This window comes from Lagopus leucura, unplaced genomic scaffold, assembly GCF_019238085.1.
Source record: "Lagopus leucura isolate 7727_CA_CO unplaced genomic scaffold, USGS_WTPT01 Super-Scaffold_100001, whole genome shotgun sequence".
NCBI lineage: Eukaryota > Metazoa > Chordata > Aves > Galliformes > Phasianidae > Lagopus > Lagopus leucura.
Genome location: NW_024962262.1, coordinates 95,752,331 through 95,773,082, shown reverse-complemented (window position 1 = coordinate 95,773,082; position 20,752 = coordinate 95,752,331). Strand labels below are relative to the sequence as shown.

General features: G+C 44.0%; 2 protein-coding genes across 4 annotated transcripts in view; both read right to left on the bottom strand.

Annotated features, from left to right (window-relative positions):
• Nucleotides 1–572: 572 nt before the first annotated feature.
• ZDHHC23 (zinc finger DHHC-type palmitoyltransferase 23) lies at nucleotides 573–7,715 on the bottom strand. 2 transcript variants are annotated; one of them, XM_042866408.1, is made up of 4 exons: nucleotides 7,546–7,715; nucleotides 6,481–7,170; nucleotides 5,893–6,060; nucleotides 573–5,076 (listed from the first exon to the last, which is right to left on the bottom strand). In XM_042866408.1, exons 1-4 carry the CDS (start codon nucleotides 7,650–7,652, stop codon nucleotides 4,809–4,811), a joined length of 1,233 nt encoding a protein of 410 aa, XP_042722342.1. In that variant the 5' UTR covers nucleotides 7,653–7,715; the 3' UTR covers nucleotides 573–4,808. The 2 variants fall into 2 exon arrangements, with proteins under 2 accessions (XP_042722342.1, XP_042722343.1); XM_042866409.1 differs by having other exon boundaries at nucleotides 573–3,440.
• Nucleotides 7,716–8,521: 806 nt separating this feature from the next.
• Nucleotides 8,522–20,752, bottom strand: part of GRAMD1C (GRAM domain containing 1C) — a 50,503-nt gene continuing 38,272 nt past the window's right edge. The window contains exons 10-18 of one of the 2 annotated variants that reach the window (XM_042866406.1): nucleotides 18,257–18,403; nucleotides 17,301–17,419; nucleotides 16,061–16,203; nucleotides 14,253–14,356; nucleotides 13,404–13,583; nucleotides 11,832–11,889; nucleotides 11,205–11,315; nucleotides 10,282–10,387; nucleotides 8,522–8,743 (exon numbers count right to left, since the gene is read on the bottom strand). In XM_042866406.1, the coding sequence (XP_042722340.1) occupies nucleotides 8,666–8,743; nucleotides 10,282–10,387; nucleotides 11,205–11,315; nucleotides 11,832–11,889; nucleotides 13,404–13,583; nucleotides 14,253–14,356; nucleotides 16,061–16,203; nucleotides 17,301–17,419; nucleotides 18,257–18,403 (1,046 nt within the window). In that variant the 3' untranslated portion in view covers nucleotides 8,522–8,665. The remainder of the gene's footprint in view (nucleotides 8,744–10,281; nucleotides 10,388–11,204; nucleotides 11,316–11,831; nucleotides 11,890–13,403; nucleotides 13,584–14,252; nucleotides 14,357–16,060; nucleotides 16,204–17,300; nucleotides 17,420–18,256; nucleotides 18,404–20,752) is intronic. The other variant, XM_042866407.1, reaches the window with a different exon arrangement.

Below are 20,752 nucleotides of genomic sequence, written 5' to 3'. Positions count from 1 at the left end.
TGCTGAACAGCTGAGAGAAATGCCACCAGGCAAATCAAAGCAGAGCTCTGGGAACAATCAAAGGCACCTGTTACTCTATTCATCAGAAGTCATCTTGCCTTTCAAAAGATGTGTCATTTGATCCTTTTGGAATCTTGGGACACGTCTCCCCACTACCTGCACAAAAAATATCCATGTTGTTTCCAAGCATGGCTTAGAAAAGAGTTCAAACAAAGGAAAAAACAGTTCCTTTTCAGGGTTCTAGATGTACTACAAGGGCAGGTACAGGAGAGAAACCAAGACATTGGATGGCATTACTCTAAATTCAAGGCCCTGGTTCAAACCCCCACTGGAGGGAGTATTCCTAACTTCTGTGGTGAGAGCCAGCCAAGTCTGTTTCATCCCAACATGAAAAGATTTGAATGTCAATAGTTGAAGAACTGCAAGAATATCTATTTCCAAATGCCTCCTTAGCCTGCTGCTCCCTTGTTCCTATGTCCACTTTATAGCTAAGTAGCCAGGAGATGGTGGCACATTTTGGATGTTTGACCTGGCTGTGGGCGTTGGCATAAATCAAGAGGCAACTTCACAGATAATGTCTGATAGTTTATTTTGATTTATCATTGCATCTATTTGAAATCACTGGATACAGTATACTATGGACACATACACACACACACCAGTCCTTTCAACAAAGCTCACAAATGTTTCAGGAAATTCTTCCTAAAGCTTTGGCAAGGGGGAAAGAAAAAGCAAAACAGAGACAAGAAAAATCTCACAAGACACACTCCACTCTCCAAGGCAAACAGTTCTTCCACAGCATGTCATTCTTAGTACTGTAATTAAATGCATGAAGACTTTGGGAGGCTTCAGAAAGAACCTCACCTGTCCAAAGATTTCTGTTGTACAAACACCCTAGAAGAAGAAAATCTTAATAAAACAAGAGTTCTTCATTGAAAGCAATATAGGAAAACATCCATAATCACACACGCTTTCTGCCCTAACGAGGCAATATACATTCATATAGAAGGAAAATGTCAAGCACATTATTAAGACATTAGGCAATGAGGCAGTATCCATTTTCACTCTAGAAGAACTTTTATAGCAAATGGTTTCCATTAAGACACTTGAAAGCAACCTACTTCAGAAAAGCACCATCATAGCATGAAGGTTAAATATGAGAAGAAATCACAAGCAGCACCAACTTGGGCTCACCAGTGACTCTTGTCATCTGAAGACAAGTTAAACGGAGAAACAATGTACGTAGGGACCTATGACTAGTCTACAATGAGCAGCTCAGTTTAAGATGACAAAGTTAAGAGTGCCAAGCCACCATTTACACAGTGTATCTAATGATGTACAGCTCTTAGTACAGTCGCCAAACAACAGGGTGCTAGTATTTGTACATAGGGGGCTTAACACTAGGACAGCAGCAACATTAGAACCCTGGCCCTTCTATAAAACCAAACCAGTCATGAAACAACAAAAGGTCATGGTTAAAGCAAGATCCACCCATTTCTAAGTTTGGGTGAAGAAACATCAAGGCTAGATACCATTCAAATACTTCCCTGCTTCTTATTGTCCCTGGTACTCTCTGAAACGACCAGCAGCGTACTGTTTTCTTATTGTCACACTGATGCATGCTGTTTACTGGTTTTATGGACTGACTCTCCAGCCCTACCAGGCTGCTCTAGTTTTTAGCATTTTCTTCCCAGCACAGCCAACGTTGAGCTCAGCAATAAAATTTAAAACAAAAACTGCCCTTTCGTGCACAAGATATCACGGCAGTCTGCCTACTTTATAAGTGAAACAGGAAACGTTGCCCTTTAAGGTCTTCTTAATTCTGAAGGCTATTAAAAGGAGAGTTCCAGTGCATACATCTGAAGCTTTCAACACTTCCACCCTTTCAGATCTCCACCATCTCCAAAGGTATGCACAAGGTAAATTCTCTCAGCAAGAAGCCAGGAGGATAAATAATAGCCATGTCCTTAAAGGAAAAGCCACCACTGCTATGCAGACTACAGTGAAGTGAGCTTCCTGCTCACTGGGAAGTCAGCACTGCACTCTCCTCATACAAAAAACCCGGTCTTGCAAGCATTTTATTGTCCTGAATGATTCTGACTCTCTTTGGATAGGATGCAAAAACAGAACTTAGTTTAAGCACTTTACCCTATATACTGGAGTGGGCTTGATCAAGCTTGGCAGGGTTACAGTAGTCCAAGGTCCTTGATACCTAATTTGCACTCAAGCTCACACTGACAATTCCACTGAGAAAGCCTTTGTATAAGTAGTTTAAATTTTCCCACACCAGAGTTCATTGAAAAGCAAGGGACAAGGCTACACTGATGTGCAGCTGCAAATAATGAAAACCCACCCATGGGAGAGAATAAGTACAACAGGGTCAGGTGACTGCCAGGGGAATGAATCTGTCACCTGCCCAGCTCTGCTTTCTTCCAGAGCAGAACTCTGAAAAACCACTTATCTCAGATCTGTGAGCACTCCCAGAGCTTGTTCAGTTTACAGGCATGATTGATGTCTGTGTGTGTAACTCAGAGGAGCAGAAAGGTTGGCTACCTTCACAGCAGGGGTTTAGTCCAGGAGCTCATTCTGGCTTCATCTTCCCACATGGCAGCAGAACAAGGTTTGGGAAGATCACAAGCCTGCTAACCCTGGCTCCAGGGTTGCCAAGCTTCAGCTCATCTCAGCAGGCACTGCAAAATGCATATGTTCTACAGAAGCATTTACAGACAACTCACACAGAGGAGAGATCTTTGTGTAAAGCTAAACTTCTAAGGTCAGACTCCAGCTCCAAACAATGAGAAGGTCATGCTTAGCTGCCAGAGAAATAGAGTCCAGTTGAGTGCCTTTCACTTCACACTAGTGCCAGGGAAGTTGTCAGAAATCTAAGTGTGTTAGACAAGAGGCAGGAAGCACAAGAGGTGCCTCCTTTACTTCCTTTAAAGAGCTGCTCACTAGTTGAAAAGGGGTAAGAAGAAACAAAGGATGCTCAGTAAATCAGTAGCTGTTTCTGAACAGCCACATTCCAAGCGCAGCTGCTCCTTGGTTATCTGCTGGTTATAGAAGTTGTAGGTGCCACTTAAGGAAAACAAACAGTGCAAAGTGCATGCCCTTTACCTTAAACTGGGACACATACTCAGGAGCATGCACACCAAATATGGCAGGGATCTCAAGGGGCAGTCCCAGTTCTGCTGTCCCTTAGCACCATGTACCATCTCTTCTTTAGGGAATATGCACAACAGTGCACACTGAATTTGCATCACGCAAGCAACACCCCTTAATTGCTTACCACACAAGCGGAAGCAGGGCAAGTTTGATCTGTGAAAGTTGCACACGTATCTGAAGGCATCATTAACTAAGATGAGGCTCTTACCGCTGCTTCTGCATCTTAGGCTTAAGCCATAACTCATGCCACAGCCCCAGACTTTTCCAGCCAGACGTTTCTGCAGGGTCAACACACAGAAAGGATTTAAGATGAAAAACAACAAAAACCCCACCCCCAAAAGGGTAGAAGCCATCACCACTAAAGCCTTGTGATTTCAGCTGAAGCTCAAGTCTAGGCAATAATACAGTTGCAGGCTGCTGAAGGACATGCAGCCTTCTTGCAGAACAGAGTTAATGCTTTCATCTACGTGCACCTGTGGGTCATCTACCCCAAAAGCTGCCAGCTCCAAAGCATCCTCTCCAACTCTTTACATATGCAGACACCAAAATTCCTCAGCTTCCTGGCTTGAAAAAAACCACAAGTCAGGCACCAGGGCAACTCCCTGGTGACTGGGTTCAGAAAAGACCACATCATTCTTATTAGCAACACAACTAATCAAAATGTTGCTTACAAAAACTGTTAGCAACAAAGTCAATTCTCCCACAGACTCTCTCCTCCTTGAGAGGGAGGGAGTAGGGCAGTTCCTGTAAAACAACAGCATCAGGCAGCAGTCTGTTCTCCCCTCACAATCAAACATCGTGTTTCTTCAAAACATTTTCCTTCTTACTCCGCCTATTTACACCTGCTGTCTCACGTCAGCATCCACAATCAGAGCAGAAATATTTTGAGGGAGATGAGACAAGCCATCAAACCAACACAAACTCAGCTTACAAAAAAGAATGATGAGATCAAAGATGACACTCTTCTCACCCAGTCAGAGAGACAGGTCAAGTGACAAGAGGATCTTACAATACCCTACAGGAATGTTGCTCACAAAGGCACTTAATACAAGCAATAGCATGTATACAGCTAGATGGGATGGAAGAAAAAGAAAAATGCACCAGAGATGATGGAGCACTCAGTGACTGCCTGAGCAGTCTTTTTTCTTTTTTCTCCCCAACTAAACAGCATGGCTTCTGCACCAGTCCATCTGTTTTCTATATTAAAAGTTTGCTCTTCTAACAACACTGAAGCGTTGCATGTAGGTACAAGCCAGAGATTCCTTAAGCTGCAAAAAACAGCGTACAGTCTGAAATCCAACAGCAGGTTCCCACTGATGCCAGAGTTCATACCTAATGAAAACTCAAGTTTTCATAACCTTGTGCTCTTCTTCCTGTCGAGCTGCACAAAGTTTCCCACAGTGCAAAAAGGCAGCGGGTTCCCAGTCTCCAGGTTTGTGCATATGGCTTACTGCTTTCCGCATCCTATTGCTGGCTGATGGCACACAAAGAACCATTTCTGCTTGGGAAAGCCTCTGATGTCTGCGATGGGATGGGCAGCCCATACACCGACCACAAAGGAAAGGTGTAGAGGAGGAAGTTCTAGTGGAAGGGGCTGTTCCCCTGCTAAGGAAAGTCAGTCAACGTCATCTGCACAAAAAAGGGTGTCATACAATGTCTTCAGCAGAGCGCTGCTGGTGGGGAGAGCCCAGACTCAAGAAATGGCCCCAGTTGCATAGAAAGCCCCTGTTATATTGGCCAGTGTCTATCACTAACCCACCCAGGAGCCTGCGCCCAGCGTTGTCCCGCAGAGCCAGCCGAGCTTCCCTCTCAGTCACGTTGTAGCTGATGTTCAACAGCTGGATAAGGAGGATGTATCCCATGCCAGCTGTTACAATTGCACAGTACCACACACAGGTGAACGACAGAGCAGAGCTGGCAGCAGGGAAAAAGATGGGAAGGAAGCCATTTAGTTTTGGAGCAGCTGCTTTACAGTGACTTTCCCTGGTAATCACTAGCCTTTCAAATCCCTGTCTACATCTGCCACAGTGATCTCACTTTGCTGCTTTCGTCACATAATCCTTGAAGGCTTTCTCAAAATTAAAGCTTTGTGGCATATTTAATGACAGCTTTTAGTGCTAGCAGAGCTACCCTTGCACATTCCTTTGGTACTACCTAGCGCTTCGCTCTTACTGCTGTGAAGCCCTTACTTAAGGAAACAATAGAGCTCACGCTTGACAGATGATGGAGTACAGAAGAAGGCAGAGTCACTCGTGCTGCCGTACTCTATACACCAGTGGTAGAACGAGCCTCTGAACGTGTGTTTGAAGCTCCTCACCCTGCTCCCAGCCAGACAAGGCACGTTAATGCTGCACGAGCAGATAACTTGAAGTGACAAAGCCATTAGACAAATGCCATCTCCTTCCTCAGTGTGAGACAGCATACCGAATCCAGACTGTTGGACTATTGGCATTAAGTGGCAACAAACATCTAAAGTGTCTGTCTACACAGGACACTAAATAAAGATTTTTAAGTCCAAGCTTCTTCACCAATTTGCTCAAATTGTGAGCTCTCTCACAGGCTCCCACCCTTGGCAAAAGCAGAGATGCATCCCTGCTTTCCAGAGCCATTTAAGGAGCACTTCTAGATTAGGTCTGACAGCCAATAGCACTGGCCCTAAGAACAAAATGAAGAACAGCTAAGGAGCTAAGCTGCCTGGTCAGGCCTGAGTTCCCCACCCAGTTCTCTCACCTGTAGTCAGAATAGGCCCCAGGGCAGTAGAACAATGCTGTGAATGGGGTTCGTCCCCTGCAGATGGTGTCCAGAGTCAACATAATCCCATACAGAGAGGTGAGCATGAAGAAGAACAGTGCAAGGACGAATGCTTGATGGTTCTGTTCCCCTACACAGCTGTTAATCCTCCAGAAAGGAAAGAAAAAAAGATTACTTTAAGGGGGAAAAAAATAAGCTGGCTTCTCTTTCCTCCTCCTTCCCCCAATCATCAGAGAACCTGATTTCTAAGGTCTCACCGCAACACAGGCAGCTTCAAAGCAGCTTTATAGCTTTTTATAGAAAGCTTATAGGCACAAATCAATAGACCAGTAAGGCAGGAGTGGTGAATTGTGTACCCCAGGAACTTTCAGGTATCCATAGCTGAAACACTCATACCCTGCTGCTCCTTGGTTACAACGCTGTAGTGATGACAGCTTTGGGTTCCCTTCACACATGAAAAGCAACCCCATTTCATAGGGTCTGGGAGAAAAAAAAAAAATAAATAAAGCTATCTTAAAAGAAAGAAAAGAAATGGAAAACGCACATCTTCAGCAAAGCCAAACATACCAGACACAGTGATGATCCAGTCTCCTCACACACCTGCCACACAGTCGGCAGTGCCCTGCTCGGGCCGGCCTGACCAGCTGGCACTTGGCACACCAGTCCATTTTCACACCTTCCCGCTCCTCAGCCAGCACTCTGGAGTAGCCTTTGGTCTCCCCATTCACAGAATGGCCACTGGCAGCAGCTCCATGGAGCCCATTGGAGCTCCCTCGAACATTCTTGTTGGGAAAAGCCTGCTGGGATGGCCTGTCATCACCTGCTGAGATGGGAAGATAGCCAGGGTCCTTCTTGGCTCGCGACAAAGCCGCAAGCATAAGAATTAGCCCACAGGTGAGAAGCGTCACTTGGGAATATCCCACGTGGCCTCGAGGAACCACCTCCTGGAGAAAAACATAGTACATGTAGCCCAGGGAGAACAGTCCCAGGCTCAGGAAGAAGAGAGTCCGCTCCTTCCTCCTGTGCGTGAGGTAGTAATACCACAGTACCACGGCGGGAAGCGATGTCAGCACCACCAGCCCCAGCAGGAAGTGCAGAGCTGCGATATGCAGGAAGACGGGGAGCAGGACCATGGGCGGCACAAGGCTGACGTTAATCTTCACGGCCCCGGCAAACCAAGGGACGCGGCACCGATCCGCAACGGTGTCGGCAATTCTCTCCAGCGCTCCTGGGGGCAGGGATCTGCAGGTCAGCCACCTGTTCGGGAAAAGCGCGGGGCGTCGCTGGCGGGCGGGCAGGCAGACGTGTATACGTACCTCTGCGGCGTTCCCTCTGCTCCCATCCCATCCCAGGGTCCGCCACCGCGCACCCAGCCCGTCTTTCTCCCCGCTGATTCACGGCCGCTCGCCCCTCGTTCCCTCCTTCGTCGCAGGGGGCCGCAAAGTTCCCCGACGGCCGCTGAGAGCCGAGCCCCCGCTCCGTACCCGCCTCCACCGGAGCGCGGAAGGCAGCCCCGTACGCAGAAGGAAGGAAAGGGGCTCCCGGCCGTCCGCTCCCGCGCCCCGCGGGGCTGCCGGAACCCCGAGGGCGCCCAACGGCCGCCGGTTGAGGAGCAGCGCGCGGGGCCGCTACCTGTCGCAGCCCTCGTCCAGCTCCTCGCAGTCGCAGCAGCACGCCGCCAGGTGGTTCCGCTCACCCCTCCGGTCCACGTACTCGCAGCAACACAGCGGCTCCTCCATCTCCGCCCGCCTCGCCCCGGCCCGAGGGCGCGGAGCCGACGGAAGGAAAGGGACGGGAGGGGCGCGGCCGCACCTCTCACACCCCTCCGCCGCAGGTGCCTCGCGCCCGCCCCCGCCTCCAGCCCGAGGGCCCCGCCCCCTCCCGCCGAGGCCCCCCGCGATTGGCCGCCCGCTGCCCCGGCCCCTCCCCGGCGCGGAGGCGGGGGGTGAGGGACCCCCCCTTCCCTCAGGGCCCGTCCACCTGACGGCGCGGCGGCCCAATGCCGGCACGAGAGGGGCGGGGCCGCCGTGACGTGACGGCACCTGGCTTAAAGAGACAGCGCAACAGGTGGCGGCCGCGGCAGAGCTTGCCGAGGGGTGGAAGGCGGGGGGAGCGAAGGGCGGCAGAGCGGGGCTGGGGACCTACAGGGAACCTCCCCCAGGGAAAGCCGCTGAGGAAGGAAAGGGCTCAAAGAAGGTAGGGTTATCGACATTACAGAACAGTTGGGATTGGAAGGGACCTCCAGAGATCATCTGATCCACGCCTCCTCCTTCCTGCTCAGTTAATTCATTATAGAAATACTCGTCCTTGGAGATGGTGACTTCTTGTTACAGGCTCCACCTGTCTGAAAAGGGATATCAGTAACCTGTGGGTGTGGAACCTCTGCCTGCTCCTCTCCTCCAAAGCACTTCTGGTTGGCCGTGGCTCAGGCTGACACCACTACGACTCCTCCAGCACAAAGGCAGCACTGCTGAGGACCTTCCCTCTCCTCCAGTAACCAGCAGCACAGCTGCCTTCTGAGTGTCTGCTACCCACAGATCTTGCTTTGAGCACAGGGCTGGCAGTGAAGGCCAATCACCGAGCTACAGGAGCACAGAGCTCCACTTACTTCTTCTAGAAACCTTTATTCCATGGAAGCTTTTGAGCCAAAATAGAAAAAAAAGAGTCCAAAGATGGTTACAGTCCCTTCTCCACAAGTCCTTAAACACACATCTTCTCTTCTGAGGTCCTGACTCGCAACTTGCCGTGGGCATTAACTCTCAGTCTTGCTGCTCTGTGTCTTGTTCAAGTGATCAAAGCTTCTTTGGAGCATGGAGAGGGAGAGCTTGAGCTGTGAAGAGAAATAATTGGGGAGCACAATATGTTAAGTCTGTCTGCTGCAAGGGTCAGGAGTATTGGTAAATTCATGTCTCCCTGCTTCTTTCCTTTTAAGGATTCCATGTGATTTCCTCCTCCCTCTTCCTATAAAGAGCTTAAGAGCTGCTGTAGTGTGCTTTCTTAACAGCCATGCTCTGTGCAGTTTATAATTACTAACAGTACCACATGATAAATCTTAACATCCCACTAGACAATAGCATGGAAAATAATCTGCCCCACTCATTTTTAGTCACAGATGATGTTCATGGAACATCAGCTTTCATATTTTCATACCCAGCCCTCCCAGTGCATTTTGCTGCAATTAGATTACTGACACCTCCAAGGAAATAAGGTAACAGAACAGTAATGTGTCACAACTTCCCAACACGTTATTTGGGATGAAATAGGTGGCCGAGATCTCACTCCATCTTTTAGAGGTTTTCACTCCATGCCTGCATTCTAAAGGGTAATGCTTCAGAATTTGGAATTGTCTGGGTAGCAGGCAAAGAACCCCAAAGGGCAAGGAAACCAGGAAATTAACTTCTGCAGTGCTTCAGCACTGGAAGCGTTTGAAGCTGTGATCAAAAGGGTTAACAGAGTTATAGCAATTTTGTGTGCAGAGACATGTCTAAACAAGAAATAGAAAAAAAAAGTGTTTTTCTCTACTCTCCTGTATTGTGTGGGAGAACACAGAGCCAACTGCTGATGGATAGAGGTACATGTGAACTCCTCCACAGCTTTCCTAATCTAATAATTACTTCTGCCACATTTTAAGATTTATTAAAAGAACTGAAAACCAGAATATTCACAGGCTGTAAATACAAACAATGTGTGCATTTACTGTCCTTCACTTGCTGAACTGCAATTTCAGCCAAGGGGTTTAAAGCTGTCTTGAACTTCAGGACCAGAGACTCACCCCACAACTTATTAGCAGTTTTTATACAACGTTTGTAGTACAAGAAGAGCCTGGAAATGCAAGTCATTGGCAGAAAGGATTAACTCCATGGCTATGGAGCCTCTCAGCATATAGTCTGGAGAATTTATTTAGAAACATTTCACTGAAGGTTTACATGGCTCTCTGATACCAAGATTAAGCAAAAGCTCTCACCAACAGTGGGAAGGAAAAGCTCAGACTAGCCTGCATGAAGAAACCCAGTGATGAGGTGAGCAAGTAGTTATGTTCTGAGACTTAAGAAAAGATTATCTGTTTTGAATAATTCCAATCTTGCTTTGTCATGATTCAGAACTGCTTCAACAGACCTCATCAATAAAGGCGCTTTACAGGTTTAAGAAAATTGATATGAACATTTAATTTTAGTCCAAAGACAGACCCATCAGAAACATGAACATTTCCTTCACACCAAATTCAGGCACAGGACAAAATTGAGGCCAAGGAGGCACAGACTTCAGTTAGTATCAGAAAACATTAAAACAAAAGCTATTCTGGCATAAAAGGAAAAAACTTGAGCTGTTGAAAAAGTGAGTATCACAAGGAAAGCTGGGCAGACTTACCTGCTCAAGCATTTCAATTGAGTCTCTTAGTACTCCCTTCACGTGTTTAACCTGTTCCTTATCATATTGAGGAATCTCCTCTTTCGATCCCATTTCTGGGGATATGCTGGAAGAGATTGAGATCGCATCAGAAACATGAAACAAGCACCTCTGTGCCTTCCTATCCAAAAAGAATTGCTCTGTGACCATTACTGTGACATTGCTAAAAAAAAAGAAAACATTTTTCTAAAAGCTGCAGAAAAGGTGTCAGCAGTTGATTTTCAGTTCCTTTTTACTTGAAGATACTGCCTCAGCCCTTTGCAGACAATCACCAGAAACAGATGTGCTCACATAATGCCTGCAAATCTTTCTGTGAAAGAAGTTACTCATATCAGTTCTGAGATCTTTGCAATGGGAGATCACTACACTGTCTCCATACTCAAGACCAGGAAATAATTTATGCATGTAGTATAAGCAAATAAATGACAAGCAGCAACATCTAAGCCTATTCCATGTGCTTGAAAATAAAAGTCATCTAACACAAAGTTAGAAGGGGAGAGGGAATTTTGCACAAAAGCAGAAGCTAAGAAGCTAAGTGAATCTTTAACATTATATTTGAGATCATGCTGGCTTCACACAGGATGAAGCAAGTAATTCAGTTCAATGTTCAGCAATATGATATTCACAGAAGATGAGTCACAAGAATGTGATAAATGCAAGCTAAGGTTAACACTCCCCCCCCCAAAAAAAAACAAAGAAAAACATTTTTTCTTTAACAAGGACAATGCAATCAGAGATGTCACTAGATATCAGCATAGACTACAGAAAAGTAACAAGTCACAGCAGCTTTTGAAAACTCACCACCAAGATTCACTGTTTGAAATTTCTTTCTATCAGATTCTGCAATAAACTGAGGAAGAATGAGAGCTAAGAATTCAACTTACTTCAAAGAGCTCTCTTCCTGAAGCTGGACGTGATAGAGGGACTGAGCTGCATGCTCTATCTTTGACAGCTTGAGAAACAGTGTTATATTGAGCAAAACCAAGAGCAGCAAACTGTAGAGACCAGAAACATGAAGTCAGACAAAGTTTGTGTTACTGTTACAGTGCTACAGAAGGAAGAGCTGGGCTACAAACAACTAGGAAAAGAAAATCCTTCTGGGGCAAAAATAACTGCTCCAGTGCTATACTGAAAGTAAAAGCTTATCTAAATAATTCTTAGCAATTCACTTTAAGTTGTGTAATGCAACCTGTAGGAAGTGACAATAGTGCCTCCTCTTGGACCTTTCAGAGGTAGGAATGAATAAATTCTAAAAATTTTTTGTAGGCTCAGACATACAGAGACCTGAAAAGTAGGCCAGTTTGACAAATCAGCATTTTAATTTTGCATGTCCTTTCTGAAATCAATCCACTCCTCTCTTCTACCCACAAGCTCCTGTATTTACACTCCTTATAGGTTAGGATCAGTCAAGTCATGGCTACATGGAACATCAACATGCAGGTGAGGTAGGTACAGGCAAATAAAAACCAGGATAAGCTCGAATTAAGCCACGTTTTAATGCAAGTACTTACAAGACACTCATTACTACAATGATGGTAGTGGTCCTACTAATAGCATCTCTTTTCCTTCCTATAGGGCATGGAAGAGAAGGTGGTTAAAAAGTACTGAAGAACATTTCTAATGCATGTCTGCATATACACATCAGTGCTCAGAATTTTATACAGAGTAGCGTGACACAGCAGATCACTTGGGTGCACAAGAGCCTGTCCAGAATGCACTTGATGCACCTAGTCACTTCTGTAGCCATCTCAGACAAGTCAGCTAGAAAGCCTCTTTTATTACAAAGAGGATTCCCTCACTTTAGTATGCTGCAGAGAACAGCTCTAGGATAGGTTAACATCAAACTCAGATAGCCTGAGAATGCTACAGTGCACCCATTGCCGTCATTCAGCACATACACCCCTAGTCACACACATTAGTAGAGATGGTCAGCAACATGGCTCTCCTCTAGTTGTTCTCCTGGCCGTATTAGTCTTTTGCCAAGTAATGCTAAATCAAATTCTCCTGCAACTTGCCTAGTCTGGGCCAGCTACATTTATCTATTGACCTGATGACTCTTCTTGAGAAGACTGGCTGTCAGACAATGGTTACCTAAAGCTAATGGGGACAGGAAGTGTGTGTGTCCTCTCCAAGCTGAGTAGCAGTCACTTATTTATGTAAGCAGGTGGATTTTTAAGCTAATTAAGCTGATCTCCTGAACAGTTCCTTACATTGACATTTCCTGTTCTAAATGAGGGACATATGTCAAACATGTTGCAGCATGCACTGAGACACACAATCATCTTAAAAGGTGGAGCAGGAGTGGCAAAATTAAGCTTTCAGGAAGTAATCTCACCTGAGGAAAGAGGCCACCATGTCTGCTGTTGAACCAAATGCTCTCTTGCTGCTACATTCAGTACTGTCTTTCCCCTTTAGGGAAGGGCATTTGCTCCTGCTTCAGTTTACAGTTCAACTTGTGTTATGAAATCCACCATTCTCTGGTAAACATTAGTGAACCAGATGTTCCTCATCTCTTTGAGTGTAGCTAATAATGTAAATGCCTGTACAATACAGAGGCTAAGTCTGTCACCCTTAGTGGCAAAAGAATTCCAAGAAATGTTTCAGTGACCCAGAAGTTGCAGGAAGTTACAGGAAATGGACTCTTTAACATTACCAAAAAATGTAAGTATGAAGTGATAGGATCAAGAGGTGATCAATATTTAATCATCTAATGACTTGGGTGTGCAACTTGAAGAAATTATGCATAGCAATTTTTCAGCAACTTAGCAGAATTCAGATTACATTTCTCATTCCATCTCATTTTCAATACTATGCAGGTACAGTGCGACATTTTAGAATTTCAATCCATTCTCATAAGACAGAAGGTAGGATTAAGTTTGATTTCATGACATGTAACAACATAATGGTGACTGTGTCTGTTCTTGGTCTGTTTTATGCAAGGCTGAACAGTCTACACATTTTCTGTCACACCAGTTAGATAAAGATGAGAGCAGCATATGCACAAGCACTAATCTTGTATTATTATAAAAGTTAAACTTTCTTGAACACACCTTACTGAAAATAACAAACATAAGAATTCCTACCTATGATGCTACCCTGGGACTCTAGCCCCATGTCACCAGAGGAGTGCTGGGAAGAGCGTTTGGGAAGTGATTCTGCCAGACTCCGGTGTAAAGTGCGTCGTCTTCGTCTCAGGGCAACTAATTTTCCAGAGTCTTCTATGGACTGATTAATTGCATACTCCTCCATTAGCAGTTCTGATTCTGTAGTGGAAAAATAAGGTTCCTGAACTTTGAAAAGGAATGTTGAAAAGCCTAGCACTTACATTGCAAGTGACGTATCTGTGGTGGTAACGAGAAGAAAAAGCACATCTACCACACCCTAACCTACACTGTCTGTCCTCTTTGCTATATGGCACTTGTATGCTTTTCAAATATGATGTAGGTGCAGTCTATGCAGGAATGTTTAATGACATATTAAGCAGCAGTTGGAAGAATGCTTCAAGACACTGTTAGACTGAAACCAGGAATTGTGTTAGACTGCGAGCCAGCAGCCAGAGCTGACCAGGCTGTTAACAGACATAGCCAAGGAGCCTGCCAAGTGCCACTACTCTTCTCATACCCACAAGCAAGGAAATACTTGTGTTAAAGACAGGGGCACACAGTTGAGAGTAACAGCTTTTCTCTCATTCCTCATGTGTCTTCCAGAAAGCAATTGCTGACAAGGTGTACAGGAGTTCTTGGCTACCAGGATTATTGATTTATTTATTTTTACACACTCCAGAATTGAAAAGTATATTGATGACAGGAGATTCTTCTGAGTGCTGCCTTCCTTTCAAACCATTATTTAAGGAATCAAGTTTGACGTACATGAAAACACACAAAGGAAAAAAGGTAGCCTCCTTACTTCAGTAGAAGAAGAAAATGCCTCACCAAGTTGTTTGAAGTTCTCCTGTATCCCTCCCCAGGTGTTCTTCTCAATTACAGATTTGACAAGGCCCCAGGGCTGCTTTTTGTACTTTACTTCTGCAGAAACCCTAATAAACAGAATGCAACAGTGAAGAAAGGAAGAAAAAAAAAAGAAAAACAATAGTGCTGTGTTAGGACAGCATAGTGACAGTAGAAATCTCTTATCAGAGGGAAGCCTCCAGCTTACCTCCACAGCCTGAAATACCAACTGGAATTGCCTTAACTTTCCAGCTGAGCAGCTCTTATACTGAACTGATGCAAGAAACAGATGCACACAAAGACAACATATCCAGTTAAAACCTCAGGAGATCTGACCTTTCCAGGATCTGGAAAGAGATTTTGTTTTCAGGCTCAGAGGAACAGGGAATTTCCCTTCTGTGAACTGTTCTGATTTTAACAAGCATTTAAAATAGCCTTACAAAGTCCTGCTTTTTACTCTGTATGCGCACTCATGGTATAATACGAGGGGCACAGCAATGTAAGCATGTGAAACTCATCACTACCAACTATGCATCCAGTACTAAGAACGTACCTTGAGTAGATAAATTGTCTCTAAGGAAGCACAGAGAGGAAATGGCATTCCTATCTTGTGTTTCTCAGGTTATGCTAGTCAACAGTGCTTCTACAATGGAAAGATACTCAACTAGAAGCAGCCCTCCGCAAGGTTCTAACAACTGAATGAATCCCAAAGCTTTTCATAAAGATAAAGGGACAAAATAATAGTCCACAATCTTTATTTATTAAAATCAAGAACACTAACCTTACTGGAATGCACACTTCTCTCCGACTGTTTCACATAATCATCCCAATCAGCATATGCATGCCAAGCTCCTACTCTAACAAAACAGCACATTTCAATTAATTTTTGAGCCACTTCAAACAGTATAAAGCCAGCTGTAATACCAGCATGCACGTTCTGTTCCATAAAAGCATGCTACAAAGACTGTAGTAAAACCCTGGCTTTTGCACTTATCCTAGTGTTGTCTTGTCTCAGTAAAACAAATACAGCCATCAAAAAGGAGTAATGATTCACTCAGTCATTCAGAGTGGCTGTTCAAGGACTTCTCCTTTTTCCACCCAGTGAGGGAGGGAGTCTTCAATACTTTTATAGCCCAAGATAAGTCAGAAGGAAAATTAGGCTTGCTTACCTTTCCTTACCTTATGTTCTGATGAAGTTTGAGATAAAAAGACTTGAAGAAAAACTATCAAAGATTACATAGTCTGTCACACAAATGCAGTGGACAAGTAACTTCACCACTTCAAGTGTTTTCAACAAACGGGAGAAGAGAAGGAAGTGTATTAAGACTCCTCCATCCACCCTGATGGTAACAGCAAAGCCTGATCTGCTTGAATAGCCTCTCTGTGACAATGAGTATGCTTCTTCACCTTGTAATATCATCCTCCCCTGCAGGCTTTTAGCAAGGCTATCTCAGAAACTTTGTTACAAAACATCTGGCATAGTTCTAATTTATCACACTTACATGACTGCATTTGAAAACGTACGGCTGGGCAGGACCAGCCCACAGCCCTGGAGATGAGCTCTGTATCAGTGTAAGAGTTCATGTCTCACTGAATTAATCAGATCCAAGTACAGTAGACATCTGACAGGAGATAAACCACACTTGTTTGTTGTTTTGTTTTTTTTTCCTCCCCAGAAGAAATTTCCAACTTCAATAGAAAGCAAACCTTTCCTGTGCTGCAGGCAGATCTTTTGGTAAGCACATTTCAGCAACCTGCTCCCTCCCCTCCCACTGCACACTGCTCAGGCTCACCGTAATCGACATTTGTGACTGGACGTGCGGCTGATGTAGTATCGGTTCACAGTGTAGAAATAATCATGGTAGGGGACATCGTGGGTCAGCACCTCAGCATCCACCTGATAAGACTGACCTTTCTGGCTCTGCTTGTGCAGGACCTACCACAAGAGATAACAGAAATGGATAGGTATATTCTATACTCATGGAGTCAGATTATTTATTGGTTTTTTAATTTCAAACCAGACTGCTTAGGTTGGATCAGCCAACTCCAAGTGAACTGGAATAGGTAGAAAGACTGAACAACCATGACAAAAATCAATTAAGAATGGTAAGAGTAGTGGAGGTGGGATGTCTCCAGCCAGAGCCAGCACAGGAGGTAGTAGTACGCCATTCCTCTTCCCTGCTTTTCCTCTTCTCCAAGATTTCAAATACCAAACGCAAGACTGGCCACTGACTCTTGACCACAGTCCTTTAGGATTGAGTTATGAGATCTTTCCCAAACCACAGTCACAGAAATATTAAGGTTAGATCTGGTCCAAGCCATCTGCTCAAGCCGGGTACACCAGGACTATGTCCATGCAGCTTCTGAAGATCCCCAAGGAAGGAGACTCTAACCTCTTTAAGAAACATGTCAGTGCCTGGTAACAGTAAAAAGACTGCTTCCTGATGTTCAAAAGGAACCTCTTGTATTCCAGTTTGTGTCCAGTGCTTTTTGGTTTGGCACTGGGCACCACTGAAAAGAACCTGGCTCCATCTTCTTACCACTCTTCCCTCAGGTATTTATGTACATCAGTAAGATTCTGTCTAAGCCTTCCCTTCCAAAGGCTGACCAATCCCAGCCCTATCAGCCTTTTTCTTGTAGAATTAATATTCCAATCCTTTATCTTCTAGTTCTTTACTGAACACTTCCCAGTAGCACCGCCCTCTCTTGTACTGGGGAGCCCAGAACTGGACACTTGAAAGCACTTTGTTTCATATTTTTCAGACTGCTCTAATTCATACAAGCGGTCAATACTACTCTCCCCAGAGTTTTCAGTAGAAGTTCAGCCATGCTGAAATTCAAAAGCCCCTTTGATTTCATCAGCACTTACTCAGTAATAGTGAAAGGGATGGAAAAACAGTTTCTGAGATGCTGTGTTTGAATTGGAGATCCAGATTCAGCTCAGTGAACTCCAGCCCACGGCCAGATCTGACAGACTGTACAGCTCTCCCTTGCTTTAAATGGCATCAAACAGACACACATACAGACAGGTACCTGCTTTTCAGTTGCAGTCGTAAACTTCCCACAGAGTGGATTGTTAATTGTCACAGTGTACGTCAAAGTCCTCAACTGATTGCCGCTGGAATCTCTATTCCAAGGAGTTGACACAGCATCTAAATGACAAATAATGCTAAATCTCACATGCAGGTTGCCTGAATGGCATCATCTCTGCCCTGTCATATCTTAAACTGCAGAACAGTGCAGAGAGGAAAAAACAGACTCCAAGCAGTTGGGTTCTTTTTTTTTTTTTCCCCCCCAGGAAAAGGGAAAACTAGTTCACTAACTGAGCAAAAAGTGAGGTAGTAAGTAGCTGAATCTGAGTCTACTGAAAGAAACTCAAGGGTGCGGAGAAGAGTAAGCAAGTAAATGCAAACGTGCTATTTCCCATCTGCTTAAAAGTTGAATAGATTCACTTAGTGATATTCAAAAGCTTTTGCAACTTTGCCTTCCAAGCTAATACTGAATAAATATTACCCTTTTAACTTAGTTTTCTTACCTTATTATCTCAATGAATAAAGCTTACTCATCTGGAAAATTAAAGCCTGCAAGTGCCGTTTAGGAGGCTGCAATAATTTCATCTGTGCACTAGCTCTACATATTTCACTATTTCTGGGACATAATGGAATCAGAAATACCCCACAGAATGCAACATTTTAATATCTTGCTCAAAATTCAGGCATCAAGTGATGGTTGGTGGTGGTGTTTTTTTTTGTTTTTTTTTTTTTTGTTTTTTTTTAAACAGCATTAAATAAAGTTTTTATTCAGAAACATCACTGATCTACAGAAACAAGCTAGCTTTCAATGTCTACTTTCACAGAGAAAATATAGAGCTTCAAAATTCTTTTAAAGCAGGAGGAACAAAATTCAACTCGGTTCGCTTTAACATTTATCAGAGGTTTAAATTCTCAAGGTAAATTGCAACACAGACATTAGGAAGAAGAGTACATTACCTACTATACTCCTGGAATTGAGAAACCTCTGCATGAAGTGAGAATTGGTGAAGAGGATTTCAAACATCTTATCTGCAGTGATGTGGAAAACTCTGTTTATAAAAAGTCTCCCATAGAGATCGTTCTCAGAGGCAGTCTCCTTCACTGCTAAAGAAAGGCAGAGGGATCAGGTTAAAAAACAAAAAGAACAACACAACATTATGAAGTTTCTTCATAGTATTAAACTTTATTACAGCTCAAATCCTTTCTAATCTTGCATCAGTAATTGCTTCTTATTCCCAGAAACTCAGAAGTGACAGCAACACATCATTTTGTAGTAAGATGGCTTTCAGGAGTAAAGTCAAGAGCTGATTTTCTAGACCCCATCTCATTGTTTCTTTGCACTTGATAATGCACTTGATAAATCAACAATGCAAGGTCCCATCACTTGGAGGAACCTTTGGCCTTCAGGATCCTACAAGCAGCATTGGAGAAGACAGTGTTACCACAATCCTTAATGCGTGCCTCTTGTGTGAAGGACACGTGCATAGCAAAGGGGACAGTACAACCACACTAGCATTCCTTTTAAGTTGTGGCTAGCTTCAAAATTCTGCTTTTAAAGTCTATAATGCCAGCAGCATCCACATTCTAACAGTCTCATAGTCCAGGTACAGACTCTCAAATAGCTTTCCTCAAACTGTTCCTCCCCCAGTAACTACTACATGGGAAGCACAAGCAGTACCTTGTTCTATTTTGCAGTCCTGACAAATGCACTGAGATGCTTTACCATCCTCCCCTATTTCAAACTACCAACAAGCACCCAAAAGCTGTTTTGTGTACACCACTGAGCTTTGCTATTTCTGCTGCTTGTTGGTTCCTGGAATGGCTCTGCTTTGTGGCTGTTTCAGCCACTCTCACAAGATATATGGAACAGAATTGTTATCCTGGAAGGAAAGCAGTTTCCTATGTCAACCCCAACTCAGTCTGCTTGTGTTTTAGGAAAAAAGTCCATCCTCAGGTTGTCAGGGAATTAACAAAAAAAAAAAAAAAAAAAAAAAAGCCAAACAAAACCTGAAAACCCATCCTCACCAAAAATCCTGAAAATAAAGCTCATGAAGCAAGAGAAAGATAGGACACCTAGCCTTTCAATTGATATAAATAAGTGCTCAGAGCTAGCAAAAGGTCACTGCCAGCACACAATGCAAAGGTAGTTTGAATATCATGCTACAGTTCACAAAGTGCCCATAGGCTAAGATTACAGCACTTAAATCACTATTATCTGGTAGCAGTCAGTATTGATAAATGCAAGTACATGAAGTAAATACCAAAACAGAGCTCCTCAGTGAAAACAAGATCTGACTCTGAGCAGGCTTCTGCTCTAGCACTGCTTCTAGCCTTCTAGAAGTCCCCATTACACATACACATGTCCCCAGAATAGTTCTTTGACCCAGGCAGGCTACATTATACAACCCCAAAATTGAAGTAGGAGTGAAAACTTTATGCCTGCACAAGAGATGTACTCCCTGCGCTAGGTTCTGCTTATATAATTGCCAAGTGGAACAAGTAGCAAGCACATATTTTAAGACCTATTGAACCAACCAATATATAGTAGTTATTTGCTCGACTACAAAGTCAGTTGTACTGAAACATTCTGCAGACAGCTAGAAGCTCAGCTCCAGTTTTCAATCGAAAGTTTCAGAGTTTCCTCTCAGAGCTGAACCTACCAAAACACAAAACAAACTTGTCTGTCTGACCTCAGCCAACAAGGCTCCAACACTGCAAGCCTCCTACTACAAAAAGCATTCCCCACTTTCCATACTTTGCTAAGAAGGGGGGGAAGCTTCAGACATTCTTATGCTGACACCTCCTTCAACTACTATGCATCAGCTAATTAATATGGAGCCAGACAGTAGATAATCCAAAGACCAAGTGTTATTACTTTAAGATCTTACCTTGCTCTTGAAATACTTTCCTTTTCAAGCATGAATCTCTCCTTCTTATACTGAGGCTCAAGTTTAAGAGCATCCATGGGTCTTGTAATGTAAATTCATATTTATGGATGGATTCCCGTTAGCTGGCTTCCCTACATGTTTTAAAAATCCATTCCTTATAAGTCACGACTAGGGAATGAGCTGCCAAGTACATGGTAATATCTACTGAGGGATGTTTTTCCTCACAATCTCTTTCAGTTCTTGGAAAATTGATGGCATTATCACACAAAACAACACTTTCAGAAAACCCAAGCTGAAACTAGGCTGATATATCAGGCTAGTTAGCTACTTAGATGCTAGGATTCAACAGCTATTTTTCAGGAAGCGTGGACACCTTTCAGATGTGAGGTCTGCAACATGCATGTATTAACACCCCAACTCCACACCAGCAAAAGCTGGTCAGTGCAGGTACCGAGAGCTTGACAAGCCACTTTCATCTGGGCTACTCAGAGCATCTACAGAAATCCTCCAGGAAGCAGTGAGCACAAACAGTAACATAGCTGAAGAATAAGCACGCACATTACAT

Coding starts and splice junctions, on each gene's coding strand:
- ZDHHC23 (XM_042866408.1), bottom strand. CDS start 7,652: ATGGAGGAGCCGCTGTGTTGCTGCGAGTACGTGGACCGGAGGGGTGAG. Junction 7,171..7,545: donor CTGGACGAGGGCTGCGACAG/GTAGCGGCCCCG, acceptor TTTCCCGAACAG/GTGGCTGACCTGCAGATCCC. Junction 6,061..6,480: donor CTGGATCATCACTGTGTCTG/GTATGTTTGGCT, acceptor TCCTTTCTGGAG/GATTAACAGCTGTGTAGGGG.